This window comes from Cervus canadensis, chromosome 10 (assembly GCF_019320065.1).
Source record: "Cervus canadensis isolate Bull #8, Minnesota chromosome 10, ASM1932006v1, whole genome shotgun sequence".
NCBI classification, from domain to species: Eukaryota; Metazoa; Chordata; class Mammalia; order Artiodactyla; family Cervidae; genus Cervus; species Cervus canadensis.
Window position 1 is genome coordinate 59819894 of NC_057395.1, and position 26557 is coordinate 59846450.

At 39.9% G+C, this 26557-nt stretch overlaps 1 protein-coding gene across 3 annotated transcripts; it reads right to left on the bottom strand.

Moving 5' to 3' along the window:
- Window positions 1-14827: 14827 nt before the first annotated feature.
- On the bottom strand, window positions 14828-24990 carry DEFB119 (defensin beta 119). Of its 3 annotated transcripts, XM_043479694.1 has the most exons (3): window positions 24796-24980; window positions 23557-23641; window positions 14828-15082 (listed from the first exon to the last, which is right to left on the bottom strand). In XM_043479694.1, exons 1-3 carry the CDS (start codon window positions 24851-24853, stop codon window positions 14893-14895), a joined length of 333 nt encoding a protein of 110 aa, XP_043335629.1. In that variant the 5' UTR covers window positions 24854-24980; the 3' UTR covers window positions 14828-14892. The 3 variants fall into 3 exon arrangements, with proteins under 3 accessions (XP_043335629.1, XP_043335630.1, XP_043335631.1); XM_043479695.1 differs by lacking the exon at window positions 23557-23641 and having other exon boundaries at window positions 14828-15086; window positions 24796-24962; XM_043479696.1 differs by lacking the exon at window positions 14828-15082 and having other exon boundaries at window positions 23359-23641; window positions 24796-24990.
- Window positions 24991-26557: the final 1567 nt, after the last annotated feature.

A 26557-nucleotide genomic window follows, 5' to 3' on the forward strand; every position in this document is an offset into this window, starting at 1 on the left:
GCAATGCCAAAGAATGCTCAAACTACCACACAATTGCACTCATCTCACACGCTAGTAAAGTAATGCTCAAAATTCTCCAAGCCAGGCTTCAGCAGTACGTGAATGGTGAACTTCCAGATGTTCAAGCTGGTTTTAGAAAAGGCAGAGGAACAAGAGATCAAATTGCCAACATCTGCTGGATCATCGAAAAAGCAAGAGAGTTCCAGAAAAACATCTATTTCTGCTTTATTGACTATGCCAAAGCCTTTGACTGTGTGGATCACAATCAACTGTGGAAAATTCTGAAAGAGATGGGCATACCAGACCATCTGACCTGCCTCTTGAGAAACCTGTATGCAGGTCAGGAAGCAACAGTTAGAACTGGACATGGAACAACAGACTGGTTCCAAATACGAAAAGGAGTACATCAAGGCTGTATATTGTCACCCTGCTTATTTAACTTACATGCAGAGTACATCATGAGAAACGCTGGACTGGAGGAAGCACAACCTGGAATCAAGAATGCTGGGAGAAATATCAATAACCTCAGATATGCAGATGACACCACCCTTATGGCAGAAAGTAAAGAAGAACTAAAGAGCCTCTTGATGAAAGTGAAAGAGGAGAGTGAAAAAGTTGGCTTAAAGCTCAACATTCAGAAAACTAAGATCATGGCATCTGGTCCCATCACTTCATGGCAAACAGATGGGGAAACAGTGGAAACGGTGGCTGACTTTATTTTTCTGGGCTCCAAAATCACTGCAGATGGTGATTGCAGCCATGAAATTACAAGATGCTTACTCCTTGGAAGGAAAGTTATGACCAACCTAGATAGCATACTAAAAAGCAGAGACATTACTTTGTCAACAAAGGTCCATCTAGTCAAGGCTATGGTTTTTCCAGTGGTCATGTATGGATGTGAGAGTTGGACTATAAAGAAAGCTGAGCACCAAAGAATTGATGCTTTTGAACTGTGGTGTTGGAGAAGACTCTTGAGAGTCCCTTGGACTGCAAGCAGATCCAACCAGTCCATCCTAAAGGAGATCAGTCCTGGGTGTTCATTGGAAGGACTGATGTTGAGGCTGCAACTCCAATACTTTGGCCACCTGATGAAGAGTTGACTCATTTGAAAAGACCCTGATGCTGGGAAAGATTGAGGGCAGGAGGAAAAGGGGATGACAGAGGATGAGATGGTTGTATGGCATCACCGACTCAATGGACATGGGTTTGAGTAAACTCCGGGAGTTGGTGATGGACAGGGAAGCCTAGCGTGCTGCAGTTCATGGGGTTGCAAAGAATCAGACACAACTGAGCCACTGAACTGAACTGAACTGAATGCAGAGTCCCATGTAGATCAAATGGTCCATTCACAACTTGTAGCTATAAAATGTGGAACACAGGGCCCCCAAGTTCACCATGGCAGGGGAAATGAGGACTGACTAGACACATGGAATGTGCCACATGCCAGGCCTGGAAGTGACATACAACACTTATATAAGAATCCTATTGGCCACCGTCCAGTCAAATTGTCCCGTGAGAAGCTGAGGAATGCAGAGGAGCGCATGAATATTTGGTGAACTCTAACAATTTCTGCTCCAGTAAGAAAGAGATTTTGTGTAGCTATTGTGATGACTAAATTAAAGCTGGGAAACATGGAAAAAGAAAGATGATTTAGGAGGCATCTGAGGTGGCCTGATCAGGATGTTCACGGTAGGAAAAAAAAAAAGTATGTAACTGTGATATCTACTTTACTTCATTTTTTAATTTTTATTTTATGTTGGAGCATAGTTTATTAACAATATTGTGTTAGTTTCATGTTTACAGCCAACTGATTCCATTATACATGTACCTATATCTATTATTTTTCAAATTCATTTCCCACTTAGGTTATTAGAGTATTGAACAACATTCCCTGTGCTATATAGCAGTGTGTACATATCAATTCCAAACTCCCAATCTACTCATTCCCTCCGGTAATCATAAGTTCATTCTCTAAGTCTATTTCTGTTTCATAAATAAGTTCATTTGTAGTTTTTTTTAGATTTCACATGTAAGCAATATGTTTTGGAGGTGGAGACACAAAAGGAATGATTTGCTAATAGACTAGGTGTGAAAAGTGAAAGTGAAGTTGCTCAGTCATGTCTGATTCTTTATGACCCCATGGACTGTAGCCTATCAGGCTTCTCCATCCATGGGATTTTTCAGGCAAGAGTACTGGAGCAGGTTGTCATTTCCTTCTCCAGGGGATCTTCCCGACCCAGGGATCAAACACGGGTGTCCCACATTGCAGGCAGTCGCTTTACCCTCTGAGCCACCAGGGAAGCCTTATGTGGACTAGGTGTAGTTAGAAGAAATGAGGCAGAGAAATGTCGGGATCAATAATGACTCTGAAAAAAAAAAAGAAAAAAATAATGACTCTGAACATTTAAGCACTAATGTGAACAGTGATGCCATTTACTGAAATGGGGAAGACAGAAATGGAAGCAAGTAGAATGGGTTTAGGGACAAAACTATGAAAAATCCAAGTGGAGTTGACCGACATATAATCTGATATGTGAGACAGTAGCTCAAAGCAAATTTGAAGCAAAGGATATAAATTTAGAACTTTTCAGAACACATAGCTCATCAGAAATGTAACTACAGGATTCCTCCAGAAACCCTGAATAAGTTAACATGTTTGCAGTTTGTCACTTAATTGCTAGGTATATTTTGCAGTAAAATTTCCCAATATAAACTTAAGTATTCGTTCTACCTATCTTTTCCTTGAAATCTGGTCTGAGTTTCATACTTGGAAAGTGTTTTCCCCACTGAAAGATTATAAAAATAGCTATTTATATGTTCTAGTACACTTGTGGGTCCTAAGAGAATAAGCTTTCATTTGCAAGATAGTTGACTTGGATAAGGTTATTATGTTGTTGTTCAGTTGCTCAGTTGAGTCCGACTCTTTGTGACCCCATGGGCTGCAGCACACCAGGCTTCCCTGTCCTTCACCATCTCCTGGAGTTTGCTCAAAATCATGTCCATTGAGTCGGTGATGCCATCCAACCATCTCATCCTCTGTCGTCCCCTTCTGTCTTCAATCTTTCCCAGCATCAGGGTCTTTTCTAATAAGTCAACTATTCGAATCAGATGGCCGAAGTATTAGACCTTCAACTTCAGCATCAGTCCTTCCAAAGAATATTCAGAGTTGATTTCCTTTAGGATTGACTGGTTTGATCTCCTTGCTGTCCAAGGGACTCTCATGAGTCTTTTCCAGCACCACAATTCGAAAGCATCAACTCTTTGGTGCTCAACCTTCTTTATGGTGCAACTCTCACATCTGTACATGACTATTGGAAAAGCCATAGCTTTGACTATATAGACCCTTGTTGGCAAAGTGATGTCTGCTTTTTAATATGCTATCTAGGTTTGTCATAGCTTTCCTTCCAAGGAGCAAGCGTCTTTTAATTTTATGGCTGCAGTCACCATCTGCAGTGATTTTGAAGTCCAAGAAAATAAAGTCTGTCACTGTTTCCATGAGTACCTACATGTCAAAATTATCAAATTGTATACTTTAAATATGTACAATTATGGTTTGTTAATTATAACTCAGTAAACCTTTCACAGGTAACTCTGTCAATGGCCTTCAGGGTGGCCTTGTCAAAAGTAACATCCCAAGCTACCATGGAGCTGCCTTTGGTAGAAAGCATTTCTGGTGACACTGGATAACACCCCCCTTTTAGCCCTGTTTTAAACAATCTCCCCAAACTGCAGCAAATCCGCTTTACTATCTTAGACAAGTAACTTCCCCAAGTAGACACATACGTGAGGGACTAGAAATTGACACATGTTCACTACATTTTATTCCACAAACCTTTACTGAGAATATCTTGAGAGTTCAAAAATGAGAGACACAGTCCTTATTCTCAGGAATCTCACAATCCAGTTGGGAGACAGACACAACTAGATAGTGCAAAAGCAGGCTTATCCTGGAGTGAGAGGGACTGTGACCAGAGAAGGCAGGACCCTGATGAGAGGCTCTGCAGAAGCCAGGGACAATCTCTTGGTGTGCAATTCCTCTGAACACTTCCTAAAAGCCTATAACTTATAAAACCTCTGCGTGCCCTCCCCGTGCCTGTAACAGATGCTTGATTGAGGTACCAGCCAACAGACTAATGTTCTGCATGAATTAACATTTACGTATCTGTCCAGTTCAGTGCCCCATCCATCTGCCCCCACTCCAGAGAGGCCAATAAAACTCTATTTCAAATTCATACTGCACAAAGTGTTCTTGACTCCTGGATCCACTGCCTCCAACATCCCAAGGACCATGAGACTCCTGCTCCTGACTTTTACTGTCCTTGTGTTCCTACCACAAGTGACCCCAGGTAATCAGAACCCAGGGAAGCTGCAAAAACGGAGGTAGACTAGGTTCCGGTCCATGTAAATTTCCAATGTGGCATGGCACTCCCCCAACCTGAGTGGCTCCATGGTCCCCATGTTGGAACCATGTCCTTGGCAAGGGTAGAACCTAAGGGTAGGACAAGTTGTCTGCTGTAGACAAGGGTGACCCCAAACATCCAGAGTTGTCCTTGGCTTTGTGTCCCAAGTTGCTACCTAAGGAACCGGGTGGCAGCTTGACTCAGTTCAGTTGTCCTTCCACTTTGTGCCAGCTCTTGAAAATAATTCCCAAAGTCCACTTTCCTATGTTTTCCTGACCCTAAAAGTCCTGTTATAGCTTTAAATGAGTTTCTTTTTTTTCTTTTCATAGTCTGGAATTCGGCAAACAGGTCAGAAAGTATCTGCAGAGCTGTTATTCAAAAAATAGAACTGACTTTCATTCTCTCTTCTATGATAGAAGTCTAGGCTTTTAATAATTACTGCTTTAAGATACAGAGAACAGACTTGTGGACACAGCAGAGGAAAGAGAGAGTGGGACGAATTGAGAGAGTAGCACTGAAATATATATATTGCATACGTAAAATAGACAGCTAGTGGGAAGTTGCTGTGTAACACGGGAGCTCAACCCGGTGCACTGTGTCAATCTAGAGGAATGAGTACACTTATGTGTACTCATGTGTACTTATGTGTAGAGGAATGTACACTTATGGATGGTTAACATTGTCATATGGCAGAAACCAACACAATATTGTAAAGCAATTATCCTCCAATTAAAAATAAAAATTTTTAAGTAAAAAAAATAATTACTACTTTATTAAGTATATCTAAAGTCTGACCAAAACTTTGAAATTTTGACTGAAGGGGTTTGTTTCTTATTAATTTATTTATTTTAATTGGAGGCTAATTACTTCACAATATTGTAGCGGTTTCTGCCATATATTGACATCAATCATGGACATGAGTTTGAGTAAACTCCGGGAGTTGGTGATGGACAGGGAGGCCTGGCATGCTGTGATTCATGGGGTCGCAAAGAGTCGGACACCACTGAGCGACTGAACTGAACTGACATCAATCAGCCGTGGGTGTACATGTGTCCCCCATCCTGAACCCCCCTCCACCTCCCTCCCCATCCCATTCCTCACGGTCATCCCAGTGCACCGGTCCTGAGCACCCTGTCTCATGCATCGAACCTGGACTGGCGATCTATTTCGCATATGGTAATATACATGTTTCAATGCTGTTCTCTCAAATCATCCCATCCTTGCCTTCTCCCACAGAGTCCAAAAGTCTGTTCTTTACATCTGTGTCTCTTTTGCTGTCTTGCATATAGGGTCATCATTATGCTATTTTTCTTTCTGACTTACTTAACTCTGTATAATAGGCTCCAGTTTCATCCACCTCATTAGAACTGATTCAAATGCATCCTTTTTAATAGCTGAATAATATTCCATTGCATATATGTACCACAGCTTTCTTATCCATTCGTCTGCCGATGGACATCTTGGTTGCTTCCATGTCCTAGCTATTGTAAACAGTGCTGCGATGAACATTGGGGTACATGTGTCTCTTTCAATTCTGGTTTCCTCAGTGTGTATGCCCAGCAGTGGGATTGCTGGGTCATATGGAAGTTCTATTTCCAATTTGAAATTGTAACTGAAGAGGTTTTATACAAAGTACATTACTTTCTACTTTGTTGTATATCTCTCAAGATACATTTCAATGTATAAACAAAGCTTTATAAAAGTTAGTCTATATATTGGTTTTTATTAAAAAAGCAAACACACTGTATACATAGTTATGTGGTATTCATCTTTCATTAATAATATTTTGTGACCATCTTTCCCTGTCACCACCTAAAGATCTGCCTCATTCTTTGCAATGTTGTAAAATTCCACTGTGAGATAAGCCATAACTGATGAATGGTTATTTGGGGATTTCCCAACTTTCTAATGAACACATCATGAACATACTTGTATACATATCTTTACATATTTGGACAAGAATTATACAAAACAGATTCCCTGAAATCAAATGACCTAGAAGTCAAAAGGTAAGTATAAAAGATCTTAGACCATTAATTCCTCCTTTATATGCGTGGGGGTGTTGAGACTAGGAAAGAGACAGAGGTGAAAGCAATCCATAAATCTTGGAAACTTAGAGTACGTGGGAAGTGAAGGAAGTATTACATGTTCTGAGGTTTTAAGTTTGAGTATTCTGGTAAGAGATATAAATTTAACACCATCCCTTTACAGGGAATAGTTGAGATGATAAAGGAAGCATGAGGTCTTCATGTTTTATCTTGGATAGCCCCTATGTTTAAGAAAGAAGAATAAAAATCAGTGACATTTATAGGAACAGGGAAATCCTTCTATCTCTCACTAACATTTTACAAGGGTCACCACATCACCATAATCCCTCCAGTGCTCAGCATTACTTTTATCTGAGTAATAGCACTCTGTTGGGTTTTTATGGTGGTTTTTTTTTTTTTTTTGCACTTCTCTTATCCTGTATATATCCAAATATTCATGAACAGCCTGCTTTCAAAGACCTGCAAGACCCTGTGAGATCTCAACCTCCATTATATTTCTCCATTACTCTCCACCTAATTTATTCTACAGTCACCATGACAACCTTATCTTCAAAAACTTTCTTCAAAAACTTTGAGATAAATCCTGCCTCTGGGCCTTTGTACTTGCAGCTTCCTCCGCCTGGTACACTCTTCCTCCAATTAGTATCAAAAGCTTGCTTTCTCACTTCCTTCTCAATGAGGTCTTTTACTATTCCTCTTCCAAACACATGCTTTCTATTCCGCTTTCCTTGTTACAATGCTCTTCAGAATACTTTTCATCTATACCTAATGGCATCTTAAATAAAGAACATTTTACTTTCTTCTCTTACTTACAGTCTTATTGATTGTTTCTCGAAAAGACAAATCTCCATGAGAGCAGAAAGCTTAGTTTATTTTGCTAACAGATATATCTTCCTGTATCCTGAACAGTGCCTTCAATGTTTGTTGAATAAATAAACAAGTTACATTTGTTGAATGAATAAACAGGTTCCACTTCTGTTAATGTGAACCGTGAACTTCCAGATGTTCAAGCTGGTTTTAGAAAAGGCAGAGGAACAAGAGATCAAATTGCCAACATCTGCTGGATCATCGAAAAAGCAAGAGAGTTCCAGAAAAACATCTATTTCTGCTTTATTGACTATGCCAAAGCCTTTGACTGTGTGGATCACAATCAACTGTGGAAAATTCTGAAAGAGATGGGCATACCAGACCACCTGACCTGCCTCTTGAGAAACCTGTATGCAGGTCAGGAAGCAACAGTTAGAACTGGACATGGAACAACAGACTGGTTCCAAATACGAAAAGGAGTACATCAAGGCTGTATATTGTCACCCTGCTTATTTAACTTACATGCAGAGTACATCATGAGAAACGCTGGACTGGAGGAAGCACATGCTGGAATCAAGAATGCTGGGAGAAATATCAATAACCTCAGATATGCAGATGACACCACCCTTATGGCAGAAAGTAAAGAAGAACTAAAGAGCCTCTTGATGAAAGTGAAAGAGGAGAGTGAAAAAGTTGGCTTAAAGCTTAACATTCAGAAAACTAAGATCATGGCATCTGGTCCCATCACTTCATGGCAAACAGATGGGGAAACAGTGGAAACGGTGGCTGACTTTATTTTTCTGGGCTCCAAAATCACTGCAGATGGTGATTGCAGCCATGAAATTACAAGATGCTTACTCCTTGGAAGGAAAGTTATGACCAACCTAGACAGCATATTAAAAAGCAGAGACACACTACAATATTGTAAAGTAATTATCCTCCAACTAATAAAAATAAAAATAAAAAATAAAAAGCAGAGACATTACTTTGTCCACAAAGGTCCGTCTAGTCAAGGCTGTGGTTTTTTCAGTGGTCATGTATGGATGTGAGAGTTGAACTGTGAAGAAAGCTGAGCGCTGAAAAATTGATGCTTTTGAACTGTGGTGTTGGAGAAGACTGTTGAGAGTCCCTTGGACTGCAAGGAGATCCAACCAGTCCATCCTAAAGGAAATCAGTCCTGAATGTTCTTTGGAAGGACTGATGCTGAAGCTGAAACTCCAATACTTTGTCCACCTGATGTGAAGAACCAACTCATTTGAAAAGACCCTGATGCTGGGAAAGATTGAAGGCAGGAGGAAAAGGGGATGACAGAGGATGAGATGGCATCACCAACTCAATGGACATGGGTTTGGGTGGCCTCCGGGAGTTGGTGATGGATAGGGAGGCCTGGCGTGCTGCGGTTCATGAGGTCGCAAAGAATCAGACACGACTGAGCGACTGAACTGAACTGAACTGAACTTCTGTTAATTGCCTATTTATATCCTTTGCTCATTGTTTCTATTTGGCGGGTGATGCTTTTTTGCTGATAGGTAGATCTTTATCTATTTTTTATATTATTCCCTAGTCAGTTTTAGTCACTGGGTATTATTCCTTATCCTGTCATCTACCTATCTATGAACTTTGCCCATTACATGTTCTTCAACTGAACAGAAAACTTAATTCTGGTCTAATCAAATTCAACAATATTCTGCCTTGTGAGTCGTGCTTGGTGACTTTCTTAAAGAAGTTTTTCCTCTTCTTAGGTCTCAAAGGAAATCTCTGATTTTATCTTCTAATAACTTTTCAGCCTTGCCTTTCACATTTAAATCTTTAAGCCACAAGATGGAACGTGTAAATCCACTTTTATTTTTCTCATGGAGTTGACCAGTTTTCCCAATACTGTATGCTGAATAATGTATGCCTCTTCATTGACTCACAGTGTCATTGTTAGAGCATATTAAGCTCTCCATGGAATATTGCAAACTGTCTACTCTGTTCTATTGGTCTATTTGTTCTGGTGACAAGCTACTATGTATTTTTTATTACAATGGCTTGATAGGCTGTCAGTGTCTAGAAGGGCAAGATTTTGTCTGGTTTCTTTTTTAAAGTAATATTAGCTATTGGTGGCCTTTATTCTTCATTATAAATTTTAAAGTAAATTGATGAAGTTTCCCAAAAATCCCACTGGGATTTTGATGAGAATTTCATTAAATTTGTGGATAAATTTACAGGAAAGTAAATCTATATATTAATTGTCATCTCTTTCAAGATCACACTTTCTATTGTGGTTTTAAAATGTATCCCATAGAGGTCTTAGATATTTCCAGTTTAAAACAAGATATTTCATGACTATGACATATATTTTATTATACTTTTTAGTCAGTTACTGTTGGTGTAGAAAAGTGTCATTGAGTCTTGTAAGTTGATATTGCATCTGACATAATTACTGAACTCCTGATAATTGTAATAATTTGTTGGTTACTTTTTTATATTATAATCATGACTGATAGAATGAATGACAGTTTTCTCCTTTTCCTTCCAATCCTTATACTCTTGTTTGGTTTTGGTTTTTTCCTTAAAACAATAGCCAGGCCCCCCACTATTATTTCAAATGATAGTAGTAAGAGAAGAGTATCTTTGTTTTCCTGATCTCAGAGGGAATTAGTTTCTCCAATAGATAATGTTAGTTCTAGATTTGATACATAAACTTCACCAAATTAAGGAAATCCCCATTACACTTGCTTTGCCTAGTTTTCATCATAAGTAAGCACTGAACTTTATCAAGTAATTTTTCTTTATAAAATAAAATAACTTTATTATTTATCTCAATTCTATATAGGTAGTGAACTTCACTGGAGGATTTCATAATGTTAGATGGTAATTTTGCTGTTGGGGTTTAACTCTCCTTGATCATGCTGTATTTTAATACATTGCTGAATTCAGTTAACTAATACTTTATTTAGGATTTTTAAAATCTGTATCTAAAAAGAAAATAGACCTATTATTTTCTAGTTTGGGATTATAGTTGTCTCATAAAATGATCCAGACAGCTTTCCTTTCTCCCTCCACCTCTATTTTCTGGAACATTTTATACAAGATTAATATTTGGATCTTCTGTGAAATTAGTAGAACTCACCTTTCAAGTCGTCCAGAATAACAGCTTTACTCACAATAGCTAAAAGGTGGAAGCAATCCAAATGTTCACTAATTGGTGAATAGATAAGTAAAATGAAGTACATATATGCAATGGAATATTATTCAGCTTTAAAAAGGAAAGGGGTTCTGACGCACGCTGCAGTGTGGATGAACATTGAAGACACAATGTTAAGTGAGATGTCAGTCACAAAATGACAAATACAGTAGGATTCTACTTACATGAGATAGAGTAGTCAGACTCATAAAGACAAAAAAACAAAATGACACTTGCCAGGGGAATGGGTGTGAGGGTTTTAATGGGTACAAAATTTCCACTGCAAGATGAAAAGTTTAGTGGGTGTATGTTGGTGATGGCAATACAACAAAGTGAATTATACCAGTGTGTGTGTGTGTGTGTGTGTGTGTGTGTGTGTGTGTGTGCGCGCATGCAAGGCGTGCTTAGTCAGGTCCAACTCTATGACCCTGTGGACTGCTGTCCGCCAGTCTCCTCTGTCCATGGGATTCTCCAGGCAAGAATACTGGAGTGGGCTGCCATTTCCTCTTCCAGGGAATCTTCCCGACCCAGGAATCAAACTCACGTTTCCTGAATTGTCAGGAGGATTCTTTACCACTGAGCTACCTAGGAAGCCCTGAATTATACCAAACTGTACTACTTTAAAATGCTTAAATTGATCAATTTTACATTATATGTATTTTACCAAAATTGTAAAAATCATCTAGGGCTGAGTCTTTGGGGAAGAAGAGTTTTTTCACTACCATGTCAATTTCCAAACACTTTTTGATTTATTGAAGTTTACATTTTCTTCCTAGGCCATCACTGGAATATTTTTAGAAATTTACACATTTCATCTAGGTTTTCAATTTTATTAGCATACAATTGTTGATCAGTCCTTTCTGTTGTTTTTAATATGTTGTATCTGGTTTTATTTCACCATTTCACCAGGGACATCATTTTTATTTTCCTCTTTTTTTTCTTGATTTTTCTTTCCAGTTTTCTGATTTCCTTAACTTCTAACTTTATCATTTCTGATTTTATTACTGCCCTTCTAATTGTTTTATTTTTATCATATTGTTTAATTTTCAAATACATGGGGTTTTTAATTCTAATATTATTGCATTTGATTGGGAAACATATATTGTCTGATATTAAGCAAATAGAACTTATTAAGGTTTTTTTAATGGCCTGAAACCTTGCTACATAAGATGTAGTCCATGGACTAGCAGTACTGACATCATCTAGAAGATTGTTAGAAAAGCAGAAATTCAGGTGTTTTCCCATCAACTGAAGTAAAAATTGCACTTTACCAAGACTTCTATGATTTGTATGAAAATTACAAAGTGTAAGAAGTACTGGCCTAAAATTTGAGCCAATGAAGCATCTCACTTAGGAGTATCTACACTGTTCTGAGATCCTATTTCTCAGTTGCTCAGTTCTGCCTGACTCTGCAACCCCATGAACTGTAGCCCTCTAGTCTCCTCTGTCCTGTCCCTCTGGTCTCCTACCTGGGATTTCCCAGATCAAAATGCTGGAGTGGGTTGCCATTTGCTTCTCCAGGGGATCTTCCCAATCAAACCTGCATCTCCTACACTGGCAGGCAAGCTTTTTACCGCCGAGCCATCGGAAATGCCCATTCTAAGGGTCTAGTAATGTTTTATTTCTTAATCAGAATGCAGGTACATGGGTATTCATTTTATTATTTTTAAAGTACAGAGATATATTTTATACACTTATTTGAATGTACATTTTGAATGCATTCAAAGAAATTTAGCCACGAGGGGTATGAGCAATGCAAATAACCCAATCACACTGACGACAGGATGAACTTGCTTTATGCAGATTGCTTCACACAAGCCCAGGGAACTTCATTACTAGTTCCAATTCCTTGTGACTAACAAGTTGCTTTTTATTTATGAGATGCAAGATGCATCTCTACATTCAGGAAAAATTTTTAGATGGGCAGATATGAGGTTCAGAATAGATATTTTTAGAAACATGATATTTACCAGGCCTGAGCTGGGAATCTTGCAAGTTGTTGGTTGCCAAATATACAGTCATGCTTGTAAAGTTGAGAGCCTCAAACCTAAAATCAGTGATCTTTCCTTTTACTTTTCAGCCTATGGTGGTAGAAGAAAATGCTGGAACAACTCAGGGCACTGCAGGAAAAAATGTGCTGCTGATGAAGTAGTAAAAGCAGTATGTAAGAATCATCAATCCTGCTGTGTTCCACGCCAAAGACTAATGGTTTTGGTCAAGGATACTATCACTTCTTCCCCATCCACGTATGGTTGGGAAGGAGAGGCTATGGATAGAATTGTACCAGTAGCACCTGCTTCAACCTACTGGGAATAAATAACAGGAATAAAGAAGATTAAAAGTCTGACCCAGCCCTGAAAACCATATTTCTCTCCCATAAGTTCTTCAAAGCTCACGACTTCCTCTTGACCATCACTCTCCCTATCTTCAAAGTGATAGCTCAAGTCATACAGATCAACGCACTGAAAAATATCACAGTCACCCACTCCCACCCTCCATCAATGTGTAATTCTAGGCTGTGTAAAGAAGTCCCCCAAATTTCCAGCATTTCCAGTGGATAAACTCCTTGGTGCTTTTCTTGAAATTTCAAATTATTTCCACAAGTTTTAATCAATTTTGAGTGTTCCTAGTTTGTAGGTTACCTATGCACAGCCTTAATTACTTGAAGTATTCCAGCTCTGATCTTTCCATTTGTCCTTCTGCCTTCTCAGCAAGTGTTTTGGGATACCAGAGGCACTCCTTGTGTTAGTCCTGCCTCTTGATGGCAGCATAAATGGTGACAATAAATTCTAAGTCCTTGTGTTTAGGAGAGTAGTTCTAGGACACCAAAGGCTTTCTTTATAACAGCAGATAACTCAGAGGAAAGGATGCATTTTATAAATGCCTTACCATTATCACTCACTGTAGGAAACTGGCTGGCCCAGGTATGAGCTACGAGAACTCCTTTTTACCCCAGTTGCTTCAAGATGGGATAGAAGTTATCGAAAAGCTGGCTTCATAGACCTGTTTCCTTAACCAAGCCTTATTCACATATGAACGTCCAAGGGCCAGGATGCTCCCTTAACTAGGGGTGAAAAGGTGGGTCCTTTTGTCCACCTTATTGCTGAAAGCTTTGTCTCCCCCTGATGGCACAAACATATATTCACACCCCATCTCTTCTCAGAAAGGTCCATGAAACTCTACCACATACGTCACTGTTAACAAATCTACTAATCTTGCTCTGAGATCTTGAGCAACCCACCCCTCAACCCTATATCACTGCCCATGAATTACTATAGATCAAAACCTTAGAGTTTCCCTCTTTCTACCAAAAAGATTTTCTTATTCACTGTCTAATTTCAGGGCCACCTCTAAATTAGGCTATCAGAACTCTTGGCTGGTGCTCACATATCATGTAAACCACTTTACCATGTAAAGTACCGTGTAAAGCCTTGTTTATCTCTCATTTGTTAGCTAACAATAGGAATTGATACCATTAGTGACACCATCAATATGTGACAAAGGAGAGGCAATAAAGCAAGTAACATAGGCACCTGAGCCACTTGTTCATGCAGTTCATTTCTGCTTTCCATGCCTAGTAAGTCTCAGTTCTGAACATACCATTTCTGCTTAACATTAGGGTGCTTCTTCATAAGGGTCAGATAATACCCAATTGATGATAGGAAATTCAAATCTTATTAATTCAATTTTTAAATTATTATTACTAGTAATTCTAATATTTTAAGTCTTTGAAAGGCTGAATCTCTGATCTATGGTTTCTGCTGATTTAAACTCATGGTGCCTTATTTCCTTGTGTGTTTTACAATTTGGGGGTCTTCCCTTGTGGCTCAGCAGGTAAAGAACTACCTTCAATGCAGGAGACCTAGGTTTGATCCCTGGGTTGGGAAGATCTCCTGGAGAAGGGAATGGCTACCCCCTCCAGTATTCTGGCCTGGAGAATTCCATGGACAGTATAGTCCATGGGGTCGCAAAGAATTGGATACGACTGAGCGACTTTCACTTTCCTTTCCTTTTTACAATTTAGGGCTCTAATCTTTGCATTTTCCTTTAATCTGAGTAAATTAGTTGAATAGTGACCTAAAGGATTTCCCAGGTGTTTCGGTGGTTAAAAAAGAAAAAAATCCACCTGCCAATGCAGGAGCCACAGGAGACATGGATTCAACCCTTGGATTGGGAAGATCCCCCAGAGAAGGAAATGGCAACCCAGAAAAGGAAAGATATCTTACCATGCAAAATTTAATCTCTCACTATGTTTTCCAACCCACTCCAGTATTCTTGCCTGGAGAATCCTATGGACAGAGGAGCCTGGTGGGCTATAGTCCACGGGGTCGCAAAGAGTCAGACATGACTGAGCGATTTCACTTTCACTTTCATGTTTTCCAATGGATAAGAAACACACAGAGTGGCAGGTGCATGAATTTTAATAAAGGAGTATTGGCAGCAGGTTGAGGATAGTGAGCACTACCTCTCAAGATACTTTTGGCCAGCGATTCTCTCGGCTCCAGTCATTTTTCCCCTCTTTGCCAGAAATGTCTATCCTTACATAGGAAGGGAGGCAGCAGGATTGATAATTTCTGCAATAGAGGTAGGGCTCTTCAGACTGTCTGCAAGCGGGTCTACAGATTCCCAAGTCACCCATGCATCGAAGCATGTGACGTCTGCCTGGCCAAAAAAGAAAAAAAAAAATACAGATAGTTAATTTCTATTTAGCAGTAACAAATCTGACAAGTCAGGGAGCATAGTAAAAGCATAAAGAGCTAAAACAATAATAAGTACCATTTCACACCTGTTAAAGTGACCTAAACTGAGACTACTGAAAACAGTAAATGCTGGCAAGGAAGTGGAGCAATAGGAAGTCTCACTCATTGATGGTGAGAAAGAAAAATGGTATAGTGATTTTGGAAGACAGCTTGGTGGTTTCTTACAAAACTAAGCATATTCTTACCCATGTGATCCTACAACTGCATTCCTTGTTCTGTACCCTTGTTCTGAACCCTTGTTCTGCAGATCCAAAATCTGCACCCAAATTGTACCCTTGTTCTGTACTTGTTCTGTACTCCTTGTTCTGTTTTGTTATGTCCAGACAAAAATCTGCACACAGCTTTATTCATAAATGGCAACATTTGGAGGCAACCAAGATGCCCTTCAGTAGGTGAGAAGATAAATAAACTAAGACACATCCAGAAAATGGAATATTATTCAGCTCTTAAAAAAAAAAAAAAAGAGCTATCAAGCTATAAATAGACACAGAGGAAGCTTAAATGCAAGTCGCTAAGTAAAAGAACCTGAACCAAGAAGCCTACCTACTGTATAATTCCAGCTATGTGACTTTCTCAAAAAGGATACTATAAAAAGATCATTGGTTGCCAGGGGTTGGAATGGGGGAAGAGATGAGTACGTAGGGCACAGATAATGGGGGGGGAGTGGTGGTGAAGATAGTCTATGTGATACTATAACAGTGGATTCATGTCAATGTACATTTGTCCAAATCCAAAGAATGTACAACGCCAAGAGTGAATCTTCATGTGAAACTATGGACTTGGGGTGATTATGATGGGTTAATGTAGATATGTCAATTGTAATAAATGCACAATTCTGGTGGCAGATGTTAAAATAGAGGAGCCTTGAATGGGTAGGGGTAGACAGCATATGGGAAATCTGTCCCGTCTCAATTTTGCTGTGAACCTAAAACTTGCTTAAAAACATAAAACCTGTTTTAGTGAATACCTTAAAATAAATAAAGCTGCTATGAACACTTGTCTATAGGTTTTTGGAACTACATTTTCATTTCTCTGGAATATATGCCCAAGAGTGCATTTGCTGGGTAGTATAGTCATTATATATTTAGTTTAGTTTAAAAAAAAAAAAACTGCCTAACTATTTTCTAGAGTGTGGTTGTACCATTTAACATTCACTCAAGCGACGTATAAAAGAATCAGTTTCTCTGCATCATGGCTGGCATTTGGTATTGTCACTATTTTTAATTTTAACTGTTCTAATAGATATGTAAGGAATCCCATGTGGTCTTAACTGGCATTTTTCTAATTGCTAGTGGTGCTGAGCCCCATTTCATGTGCTCCTTTGCCTTCCGTATACCCTCTTCAGTGAAATATCTTTTCACGTTTTTCTTCCAATTGGATTGTGTACTTTTTTCTGTTGAGTTTTGAGAGTTGTTTCTATATTCTAGATACAAGTTATTTGTCACATATATGGTTTGCAAATATTTCACCCAATTTTTTCTTCCAATTTTTAATTTGTCTTTTCATCTATCCTTTTCACAGGATCTCACAGAGTGAAAGTTTTAAATTTTAATTAAATCTAATTTATGGTTTTTTTTCTTTTACAGATTATGCTCTTCATCTCTAAGAACTCTTCACCTAGCCCTAGGTCTGAACATTTTTCCTGTGTTTTCTTCCAGAAATTTACATTTTACTGCTAAATCTATGATACACTTTGGGTTAATTTTTGTGTAAGTTGTTAGGTTTAGATTGAGAGCCTTTTTTCTCTGCCTACAGACTTCCAATTGCTCCAGCAATATTTGTTGAAAAAGATATTTTCTTTTATTGAATTACTTTTGCACATTTGTGAAATATCAGTTGGTTGCACTTGTGTAGGGCTATTTCTATTCAGTTGAACTGTGTGTCTATCCCTCCACCATGACCACACAATCTTGGTTACTTTAGCTACATAAGTCTTGATATCTGGTAGAATAATTTCTCCACATTTTTTCTTTGTTTTAGCTATTCTCATTCCTTTGCAAATTTCTCTACAGATGAAATATAGAGCAGATAATCTTATCTATATCCACAATAAACCTTACTGGGATTTTGATAGAAATTGTGTTAAACGTATCTATAAATTTAAGGAGAATTTGCATCTTTCCTAGCTGAATCTTACAATCTATAATCACAGTGTGTCTTCATTTATTTATATCTTCTTCAATTTTTTATCTACAGTCTGTAATTTTCAGCCTACAATTTCTGTACATGTTTTATTAGATATTCACTTAAGCATTTTATTTTTTGGAATGATTGTGACTGATGTGTTTCTAATTTCAGTGTTCTTATGATCTGTGATAGGACATAGCAATATAACTAATTTTTAAAATTTATTTATTTTTAATTGGAGAATAATTTATTTACAATGTTGTGTTCATTTCTGCCATACATCACCAGGAATCAGCCATAGGTATACACGTGTGCCCTCCCTCTAGAACTTCCCTCCCACCTCCCACACCATCCCACTCCTCTCGGTTGTCTCAGAGCAGCATGCTGAGCTCCCTGTGCTTTACGGCAACTTCTCATCAACTATCTATTTTACAAATGCATGCATGTATGCTAAGTCGCTTCAGTCGTGTCTTACTCTTTGCGACTCTACAGACTGTAGCCCGCCAGGCTCCTCTGTCCATGGGATTCTCTAGGCAAGAATACTGGAGTGGGTTGCCGTACCCTTCTCCAGGGGATCTTCCCAACCCAGGGATCGAACTTGCATCTCTTATATCTTCTGCATTGGCAGGTAGATTCTTTTCCACTAGCGCCACCTGGAAAGCCCATTGTACAAATGATAATGTATATAATATTTTACAAATGGTAATGTATATATTTACAAATGGTAATGTATATATTACAAATGGCAATGTATATAAAAATGAAGATTAATCCTTTGTCGGTTGCTTCATTTGCAATTATTTTCTCTCATTCTGAGGGTTTTCTCTTCATCTTGTTCAGTTTCCTTTGCTGTGCAAAAGCTTTTCAGTTTAATTAGATTCCATTTATGGGCTTCCCTGGTGGTGGCTCATATGGTAAAGAACGGACACTCTTTCAGTTTGTCCCACCCTCTCCTTCCCTCACTGTGTCCATAAGTCTGTTCTCCATGTCTGAGTCGCTATTCCTGCCTTGCAAAAAAGTTCATCACTACCATTTTTCTAGATTCCATATATATGCGTTAATATAAAATATTTGTTTTCTCTTTCTGACTTACTTCTCTCTGTATAACAGGCTCTAGGTTCATCCACCTCACTGGAACTGACTCAAATTTGTTCTGTTTTATGGCTAATACTCCATTGTATATGTGTACTACAACTTCTTTATCCATTCATCTGTCAATGGACATCTAGTTTGCTTCCATGTCCTGGCTATTGTAAATAGTGTTGCAATGAACATTTGAATACACATGTCTTTTTAAATTGTGGCTTTCTCAGCTGGGTCATATGGTAGTTTTATTCCTAGTTTTTTAGGAATCTTCATACTGTTCTCCATAGTGGCTGGATCAATTTACATTCCCATCAACAGTGCAGGAGGGTTCCCTTTTCTCCATATCCTCTACAGCATGTATTTTTTGTAGATTTTTTTATGATGACCGTTCTGATGGGTGTGAGGTGATACTTCGCTGTAGTTTTGCTTTGCATTTCTCTAATAATATGCAATGTTAAGCATTTTTTTTTTCATGTGTTTATTAGCCATCTGGATGTCTTCTTTGGAGAAATGTCTGTTTAGGTCTTCTGCCCATTTTTTGAAAGGGTTGTTTGTTTTTCTGATGTTGAGCTGCATGAGCTGCTTATATATTTTGAAGATTAATCCTTTGTCAGTTGCTTCATTTGCAATTATTGTCTCTCATTGTGAGGGTTGTCTTTTCATCTTGTTTACAGTTTCCTTGCTGTGCAAAAGCTTTTAAGTTTAATTAGGTTCCATTTATGGGCTTCCCTGGTGGCTCATATGGTAAAGAATCCACCTGTAATGCAGGAGACCCCAGTTCGACCCCTGGGTTGGGAAGATCCTCTGGAGAAGAGAATGGCTACTTACTCTAGTATTCTTGCCTGGAGAATCCCATGAACAGAGGAACCTGGCGGGGTATAGCCTATGGGGTCACAAAGAGTTGAACATGACTGAGCAATTAACACTTTAACTTTCAGGTTCCATTTGTTTATTTTTGCTTTTATTTCCATTACTCCGGGAGGTGGAAATTGAAGAAAGTGGAGAAAACCACTAGACCATTCAGGTATGACCTAAATCAAATCCCTTATGACTATACAGTGGAAGTGAGAAATAGATTTAAGCTCTTTTCTGCATTGTACGGTCTTGTCTCATTTGTCAAAGATAAGGTGCCCAGAAGTGTGTGGTTTTATCTCTGGGCTTTCTATCTTGTTCCATTGGTCTATATTTCTGTTTTTGTGCCAGTACATCCTGTCTTGATGACTGTAACTTTGTAGCATAGTCTGAAATTAGAAAGGTTGATTCTTCCAGCTCCATTTTTCTTTCTTAAGATTGCTTTGGCTATGCGGAGTCTTTTGTGTTTCCATACAAATTGAGAAATTTCTTGTTCTAATTCTGTGAAAGATGCCACTGGTAATTTAATAGGGATTCCACTGAATCTGTAGATTGCTTTGGGTAGTATCATCATCAGAAATACAACTAACTTTTGTACGTTTATCTTGTATCCTGTGACCTTAATAAGCTTACTCATTGGTTCTAGAGTTTTCATAGATTCTCTTGTATTTTCTGCATAAATCTTTATGACACCTGAAAATACAGTTTTATTCCTTCTTTTCTAATCTACATGCCTTTTATTTCCTTTTCTTGCCTTAATGCACTGTCTAGAACTCCCCAGAATTAAAAGGAATGAACCATTGACCCATATAATTTGGGTAGATCTCAAGAACATAATGGTGAGTGAAAAAAAAGTCAGTCTCAAAAGATCAAATATGATTCCATTTATATAAGTCTTGAAATGACAAAATTATAGAGATGGGAAACAGATTAGTAGTTATCAGGGATTAGGGGTAGTGACAGAAGGTGAGGGCAGAAATGAGAGTCTGTGCCACTAGAAAGGAATAGCAGGAGGGAGATCTTTTTGGTAACAGAAGAGTTCTGTAATGTTGATCATAATAATAGTCACATTACACTTGTGATAAAGTGTCAGGGAAGCAGGCACATTCATTGCACCAGTATCATTTGTACTGCTGTACAGACTGAGGCTGACCTGAGCTTAAGTTACCCCAGCAGGCCTATGTATCAACCTGAAAAAAGGTCCGGGATGGACACCCAGTCTTCCTTGCTTTGGGGCCACAATGCTTCTATAGCTGCCAGGTCAACCCCCGACCCCAGGGGCTCTGCTCTCCCCTGCCAAAGTTTCTACTCTTCCTCTTTATCTCTCAGCCTACAAGGAATAAAAAGAAAGATTCAAGTAGGCCTTCCAAAAGCAAAAACAACTCTTTCTGCCATATCCCCAGAGAAGATTCCTTTCCATTTTCCTTGAGAAGAAAGGCCAATGTGAGATTTACATCCAAAAGAAGTGTACACAGAAGAGTGCATTTGACATGGTAAAGCAAGCAGTCCAGCCTGCTTCAACCTTTCTCCCCTGGAGAAAGGCCATGGCACTCCCGAAAGAAGTTTCAACAGTGCTCAAACTACCCTCAAAGCTTTTGTTGCGGTCTTTGCACCTCCTAGCACCTGCACTCCTACTAGCCCCATCACTGTGCCCCACTGCTCACTTATCACCATGGCAACCTAACATCACCTTCAATGTTCCCGCAGCCCTCTCACCAGCAGCCAGAGAAAATCCGCTTATTTATCCCAGTATTGTCTTGGACCCACTTCTGAAAATGGATCACTTTTCCTCCTTGGGCCTCAGTTTCCCAATCTGTGAAATGGGAAGACAGAAGAAAGTTGCCTAAACCAGAGATTCTCACAGTTTGGGGGCTATCTGGAATAGAGAACATTTGACAGGGAGTTGTGGGGTTTAGGGTTTTATTTCCTGAAAGAATAATCTAAGAGAATTTTCAAAATTTCACATGCCCAGACCCCAGAGACTCAAGTCCAGAGATTCAGACAAGGGAGTTATGTGTCTTCTGAAGACTTATGGTGACTCAATGGTGAGTTCCAAACCCTTTTTTCATCCCACCATAGTATCACTCCCCATGGCTGTCTCTACCTAAAGTACAGAGGAGGTTCTTAATAAACGTTGTTGATTGAGTGAAAAAGCCATGCTTCATAGTGAATTAATTTGGTGAGAGTGTGACTGGCTGTGTGTGAAGAAGTTAACACCAGGCCCCAGGTATTGGGGAATCCCTAGACTCTTCCCTTTCACACTGTGAATCCTATGTATTATTGGGGAATCCCTAGACTCTTCCCTTTCACACTGTGAATCCTATGTATTTTAAGAGAAAACTAATGAATAAATTGTAAGAATCCTCTTGAGCAAGGCCCCAGAGCTGCTCTGTGACCTTCCTAGTATGCTAGCTGGAGCCAAATTCACCTGAGACGGTGGAACTCTGATCCCTCTAGTGCAGAAAGGATCCCACCCTGAATCATGCTTGATGCAGCAGCTATTTATAAAATCCACACACACCAAATCCACTTGTACTTTCACATATGAATTCATAATTCACCTTCTCATTCACCCAGGACACACTATGTCAAATCTGACCCAAGTGCTGGGCTTAACAACAGGCATAATGATGTAAATAAGTGTGATCTGAACCCCCAAGGCTTTCCATCTGGTGTGTGTGTACTTGGGGATTGAAGGGAACAGTGACTGGAATAATTATACAGGAACGTGATACATGCCCTAAGAATGGCTTGTTGCGGGCATCTGAAAACAACATGAGAAGAAAAGACTGTGTTGGTCCCTGCGGCTCTGCAGATACCTACCTCGCAGAGTTATTTCAGAGGAGTGACAGTTTGGTTCAAACTTTGTGGTTTAAGAGTTTGTCAAGTAGTTATTCTTTCAAATAAAAGCAACAGATCTAAAGTTAAAAAGTAAAAAAAGACGAACACTTTGTGAAGCCAGTCAGAACTCAGTTTGAACACCTCCTCTATCTTAATGTTGAGCAAACTTGGCTAATTATATCACCTCCCTAGACCTCAGTTTCTGCATCGGTAAGATAGGGATAATTAAGAGGGTTGTGTCGAATAGGATGATTTCACGTCTATAAGCACCCATCACTGTGCCTGGCACATAAGAAGTGTCAATGACAACTATTTTATAGCGACTGTTATTATAATCATTAAGAAACAGTGAGACACACGCGAAGAGTTGACTCATTGGAAAAGACCCTGATGCTGGGAGGGATTGGGGGCAGGAGGAGAAGGGGACAACAGAGGATGAGATGGCTGGATGGCATCACCGACTCGATGGACATGAGTTTGAGTAGACTCCGGGAGTTGGTGATGGACAGGGAGGCCTGGTGTGCTGTGATTCATGGGGTTGTAGAGTCAGACACGACTGAGCAACTGAACTGAACTGAACTGAACTGAACTGAACTGAACTGAACCGGAGACAGAGCTCCTTGCAGGCTTTTAATGGTAGGGGCATTAGTTGGGCTTTGAAGGATGAGGAGTTCATCACAGAGATGAGCCTAGTGATGGGGACAAGGTGAAGGGGAACTATGGACCAAGGCAGCAGGAGGGGCAGGGGAGGATGGTAAGAGCTGAAAGAGAAAGTCTGTAAGCAGCAATGGAAAATGAAGCTGAGCTATCATTTCAATGAGTAAATTCATGTGCTTTATCCTTCTTTAGTACTCGGAAACCTTCTGATTCTTTGGGCTGTGGTCTCTTGAGCATCAAAAGGCATGTCAGTCAGCTTCCCTAGAAATCCAAGGATTTGGGCTCAGCTACGTCCCTGTCCACACCAGCTCATTCACTCCAAAACAAGGCCAACTGTCTCAGCCTAAAGACGCTCCCACTCACTAGGGAGCAACTGTGTTTTTAAGTCTCTTGGCTTCCCACACATGCTCTTCAGCCCATTCCAGCTCCAATAGTCTTCCCTGCAGCTGGCAGATGAGGAATTATGTTCAGGACTACAATAATTACCCAACTGCTGTAGCCAAGCCCCAGAGACATCGCTCTGCTAACTCTTAACACCCTTCCTGCCATTTCCCCACCCTCAATCCATTTGGAGTATCATTCCTTATGATTGACAGACACAAGAAACAGATTTGCAAGTTTTAATGGAATGTAGGATCTAAAGAACAGGAAACAATGTCATTTCTATCCATGATTTCCATGTATCTTCCCTGTATTGACAAGTTTGGCCTTAACTCTCTGTTTCTTGTTTCACTTGAGGAGTGGTCCAAGGGAGCATTCGATCAATTGTCATTGGTACGATTGTCAAATAACGACTAAGGATACAGCACCGTTTACGATTTGAGCAGCGTGTGACACTGTCTTCATCATTTTTGCACACCAACCGGCATTTTCCCTTCATCCAACATTCTTCCTCTGGACATAGGAACAACCATTAAGTAGATGTTAGTATTCCTCAGCTGGATAGACAAGGGGAAGCAGAGGAGCTACAGGAGTTCAGGGGAGGAGTGGAGGGAGAGAGTTAATGCTAGACTCAGTCCCAGGAAAGGAGAGAAGAGATCTCACAAGGGGAGAGAATTGAAACAATTTTTCCAAGTTTGGGAACTCAAGGGTTTTAAGAAAGCCTTTTTCACAATCTCACATTTCTGTCTTCCTATCCCCCCACCTCCTATTCCTAACTTTGAGATCAAATGATGCCAATGAAGTTCCCACCTAACAGAGCTTGGGAATGGTGGGAAAAGGACAATTAACATCTGTCTTATTAGGGAATGGAGGAGATTCCCTCACATTTCCACAGACTCAGCTCTTTCATCACTTGTCTAGCTTGAACCCAACAAATCTCAGCTCCAACCCAACTCAACCTCCAATCCTCCTTGACCCCATATTCACCCAATTCAAACTCAAATACCCAGACCAATTTTAATTAGAACTCCCAGCCTTACCCAACTCAATGCCCCTGGAGCCCTAACTCCCAGTCAAACCCAAGTCTAATCAAGTCACCAACTTCAATCCTAAGCAGCATTCCATCACCTAGCTGAACCTCAGACACCTGGGCACCATCCAGCACAAACTGTCAACCTCAGTCCAAGCCCAATCTAATTCCCAACACCAAATCCACTCAACCCAAAATTCCATACCCCCTCCAGCCTACTCCAAACCATCAAGGAAGCCCAACTCCTCGCCTCTGGCTCTTCCTCATTTTCCCGCTATCACTCCAATCCAAAGTCTTGCCACCCCATCACAACTCACCCCCAACCTTCAATGTAATCCCCCAAACCCCCAAGAAGTCCCCTACCCACACCAGACCCTTTCCCCTAGGCCCTCCTCCATGATGCCAGCAGAATACCAGCCTTCCCTTCAGTGTTAGGTACTCCAAATATCTCCATCCCGCTACCTTGGCCAAAAAAAAAAGAATCAGGGAGAGATGTGAACATGAGATGATTATAAGAAAACCTCCCAAAACCACATGAATTGAGAAAGGGCTTCAGATACTGCCCACAGTGAAGGGGAAGTGGAGGGAAAGACATTTATGACCAAGATCCCAGACATTTAAGAGACACCCAAATTACCTGATACCACTGGTTCCATGGCCAGAAGGATGGCAAGAAACAGGAAAATAAACTTCATGACTGGAAGGTCACAGGAGAAGGACGTGGTTGTGCTGCAGGCTATGGAGAATAGAGCTATCCTTTGCAGGGATGAGTCTTGTTTTTATTGGCAGGACTGTGGGCAGTGAATTACAGCAGAAGAGGATTTATATCAGATCAAACAAGCCGAAGGACAATGTGTAGCAGATTCTACAGCAAAGCACGAGATGAGAGGGTGGGAAACCGGCCAGCATCCTTGCCAAAAGGGCTTTTCTTTCCTAGTAAGGAGACAGGCAAATTAAAGCCATTTGGCCTTTTGAGATCCACAAAGGTATTAATCAATTAATGCATATCAAGACACATTTAATTTTTTTCTTTTTTAATTAAATTTATTTGCTTTTAATTGAAGGATAATTTCTTTACAATATCATGTTGGTTTCTGCCAAATATCAACATGAATCAGCCATAGGTATACATGTGTCCCCTCCCTCTTGAGCATCCCTCCCACCTCCCTCCCCATCCCACCCTTCTAGGTTGTTATAGAGCCCCAATTGGAGTTCCCTGAGTCATAGAGCAAATTCCTATTGGCTATCTATTTTACAGATGGTAATGTATGTTTCCATGTTACTCTCTTCATGCATCCCACACTCTCCTTACTCCCCACCCCCTGCCCTGTGTCCATAAGCCAAAATACTTAATTTTTTAAAAATTCTTATTCTCAACTTTTTAACAGAAAAATGCACACGTGTATGTCTTTCTGAACCTTGAACCTGACAATCTCATTCTCAGCTCAGACCCTTAGCATTTGTAACTTGCTCTTCCTATAAGTCTGGCTCCTGTTCACCATTCAGTCTCATCTTAAATGTCACTTCTCAGAGAGGCTTTTCTTGGTCACCTTAGATTAAGGGTACTCCCACACACAGTCACTCTGTATCATAATAACTTGTTTTGTGACCTTCATATAGTTACTTGTTCCTTTTCCATTTATTCTGCATGTTTAATCTTTGCCTCTCCCATTAGAATGCCAGAGACTTGCTTTGTGACTCCAGTGCCCATAATAATATCACCTGGTGTATTAATCAGGATATTAATTCAACTGTTTTAACAGATGATCTCCCCAAACAGTAATTCGAAGAGACAGACATTGATTTCTGTCTTATGTAAAAGAAATTTCTTTCTTACGTAAAAAGCTTCATCATTAAAAGCAAGGGCTTCCTTGGCAGCTCAATTGGTAAAGAGCCAGTTTGCAGTGCAGGAGACCTGGGTTCAATCCCTGGGTCGGGAAGATCCCCTGGGGAAGGAAATCGCAACCCACTCTAGTATTCTTGCTTGGGAAATCCCGTGGACAAAGGAGCCTGGTAGGCTACAGTCCAAGGGGTCACAAAGAGTTGGACACGACTTAGTGACTAAACCATAAACCATACCATTGAAAGCAGGGCACAAGATTCCTTCTGATTTGATTCTGTGCCATTCTTATCAGGCAGCTTCATCTGATGCTCTGGTTCCCTCCACGAGTCCCCAGTAGGCCATCAGGAAGAAGAGAAAGAAGGAAATGAAGTGCACCATTTTTCCTTTACGGACCCCATCCAGAATCTGCACACATCACTTCCATTCCAGTCCATTGGCCAGAGCTCATTCAAACAGTCATACTTAGCTGGAAGGTAGGCTGGAAATGATTTCTTTATTCTGGGCAACCATGGCTAGCTGAAGTTCAGGGGTTGTCTCAGTAAGAAGAAGGGGAAGA

Coding starts and splice junctions, on each gene's coding strand:
- DEFB119 (XM_043479694.1), bottom strand. CDS start 24,853: ATGAAGTTTATTTTCCTGTTTCTTGCCATCCTTCTGGCCATGGAACCA. Junction 23,642..24,795: donor CATGGAACCAGTGGTATCAG/GTAATTTGGGTG, acceptor TCCTATGTCCAG/AGGAAGAATGTTGGATGAAG. Junction 15,083..23,556: donor CGCTGCTCAAATCGTAAACG/GTGCTGTATCCT, acceptor TTGGCCAGGCAG/ACGTCACATGCTTCGATGCA.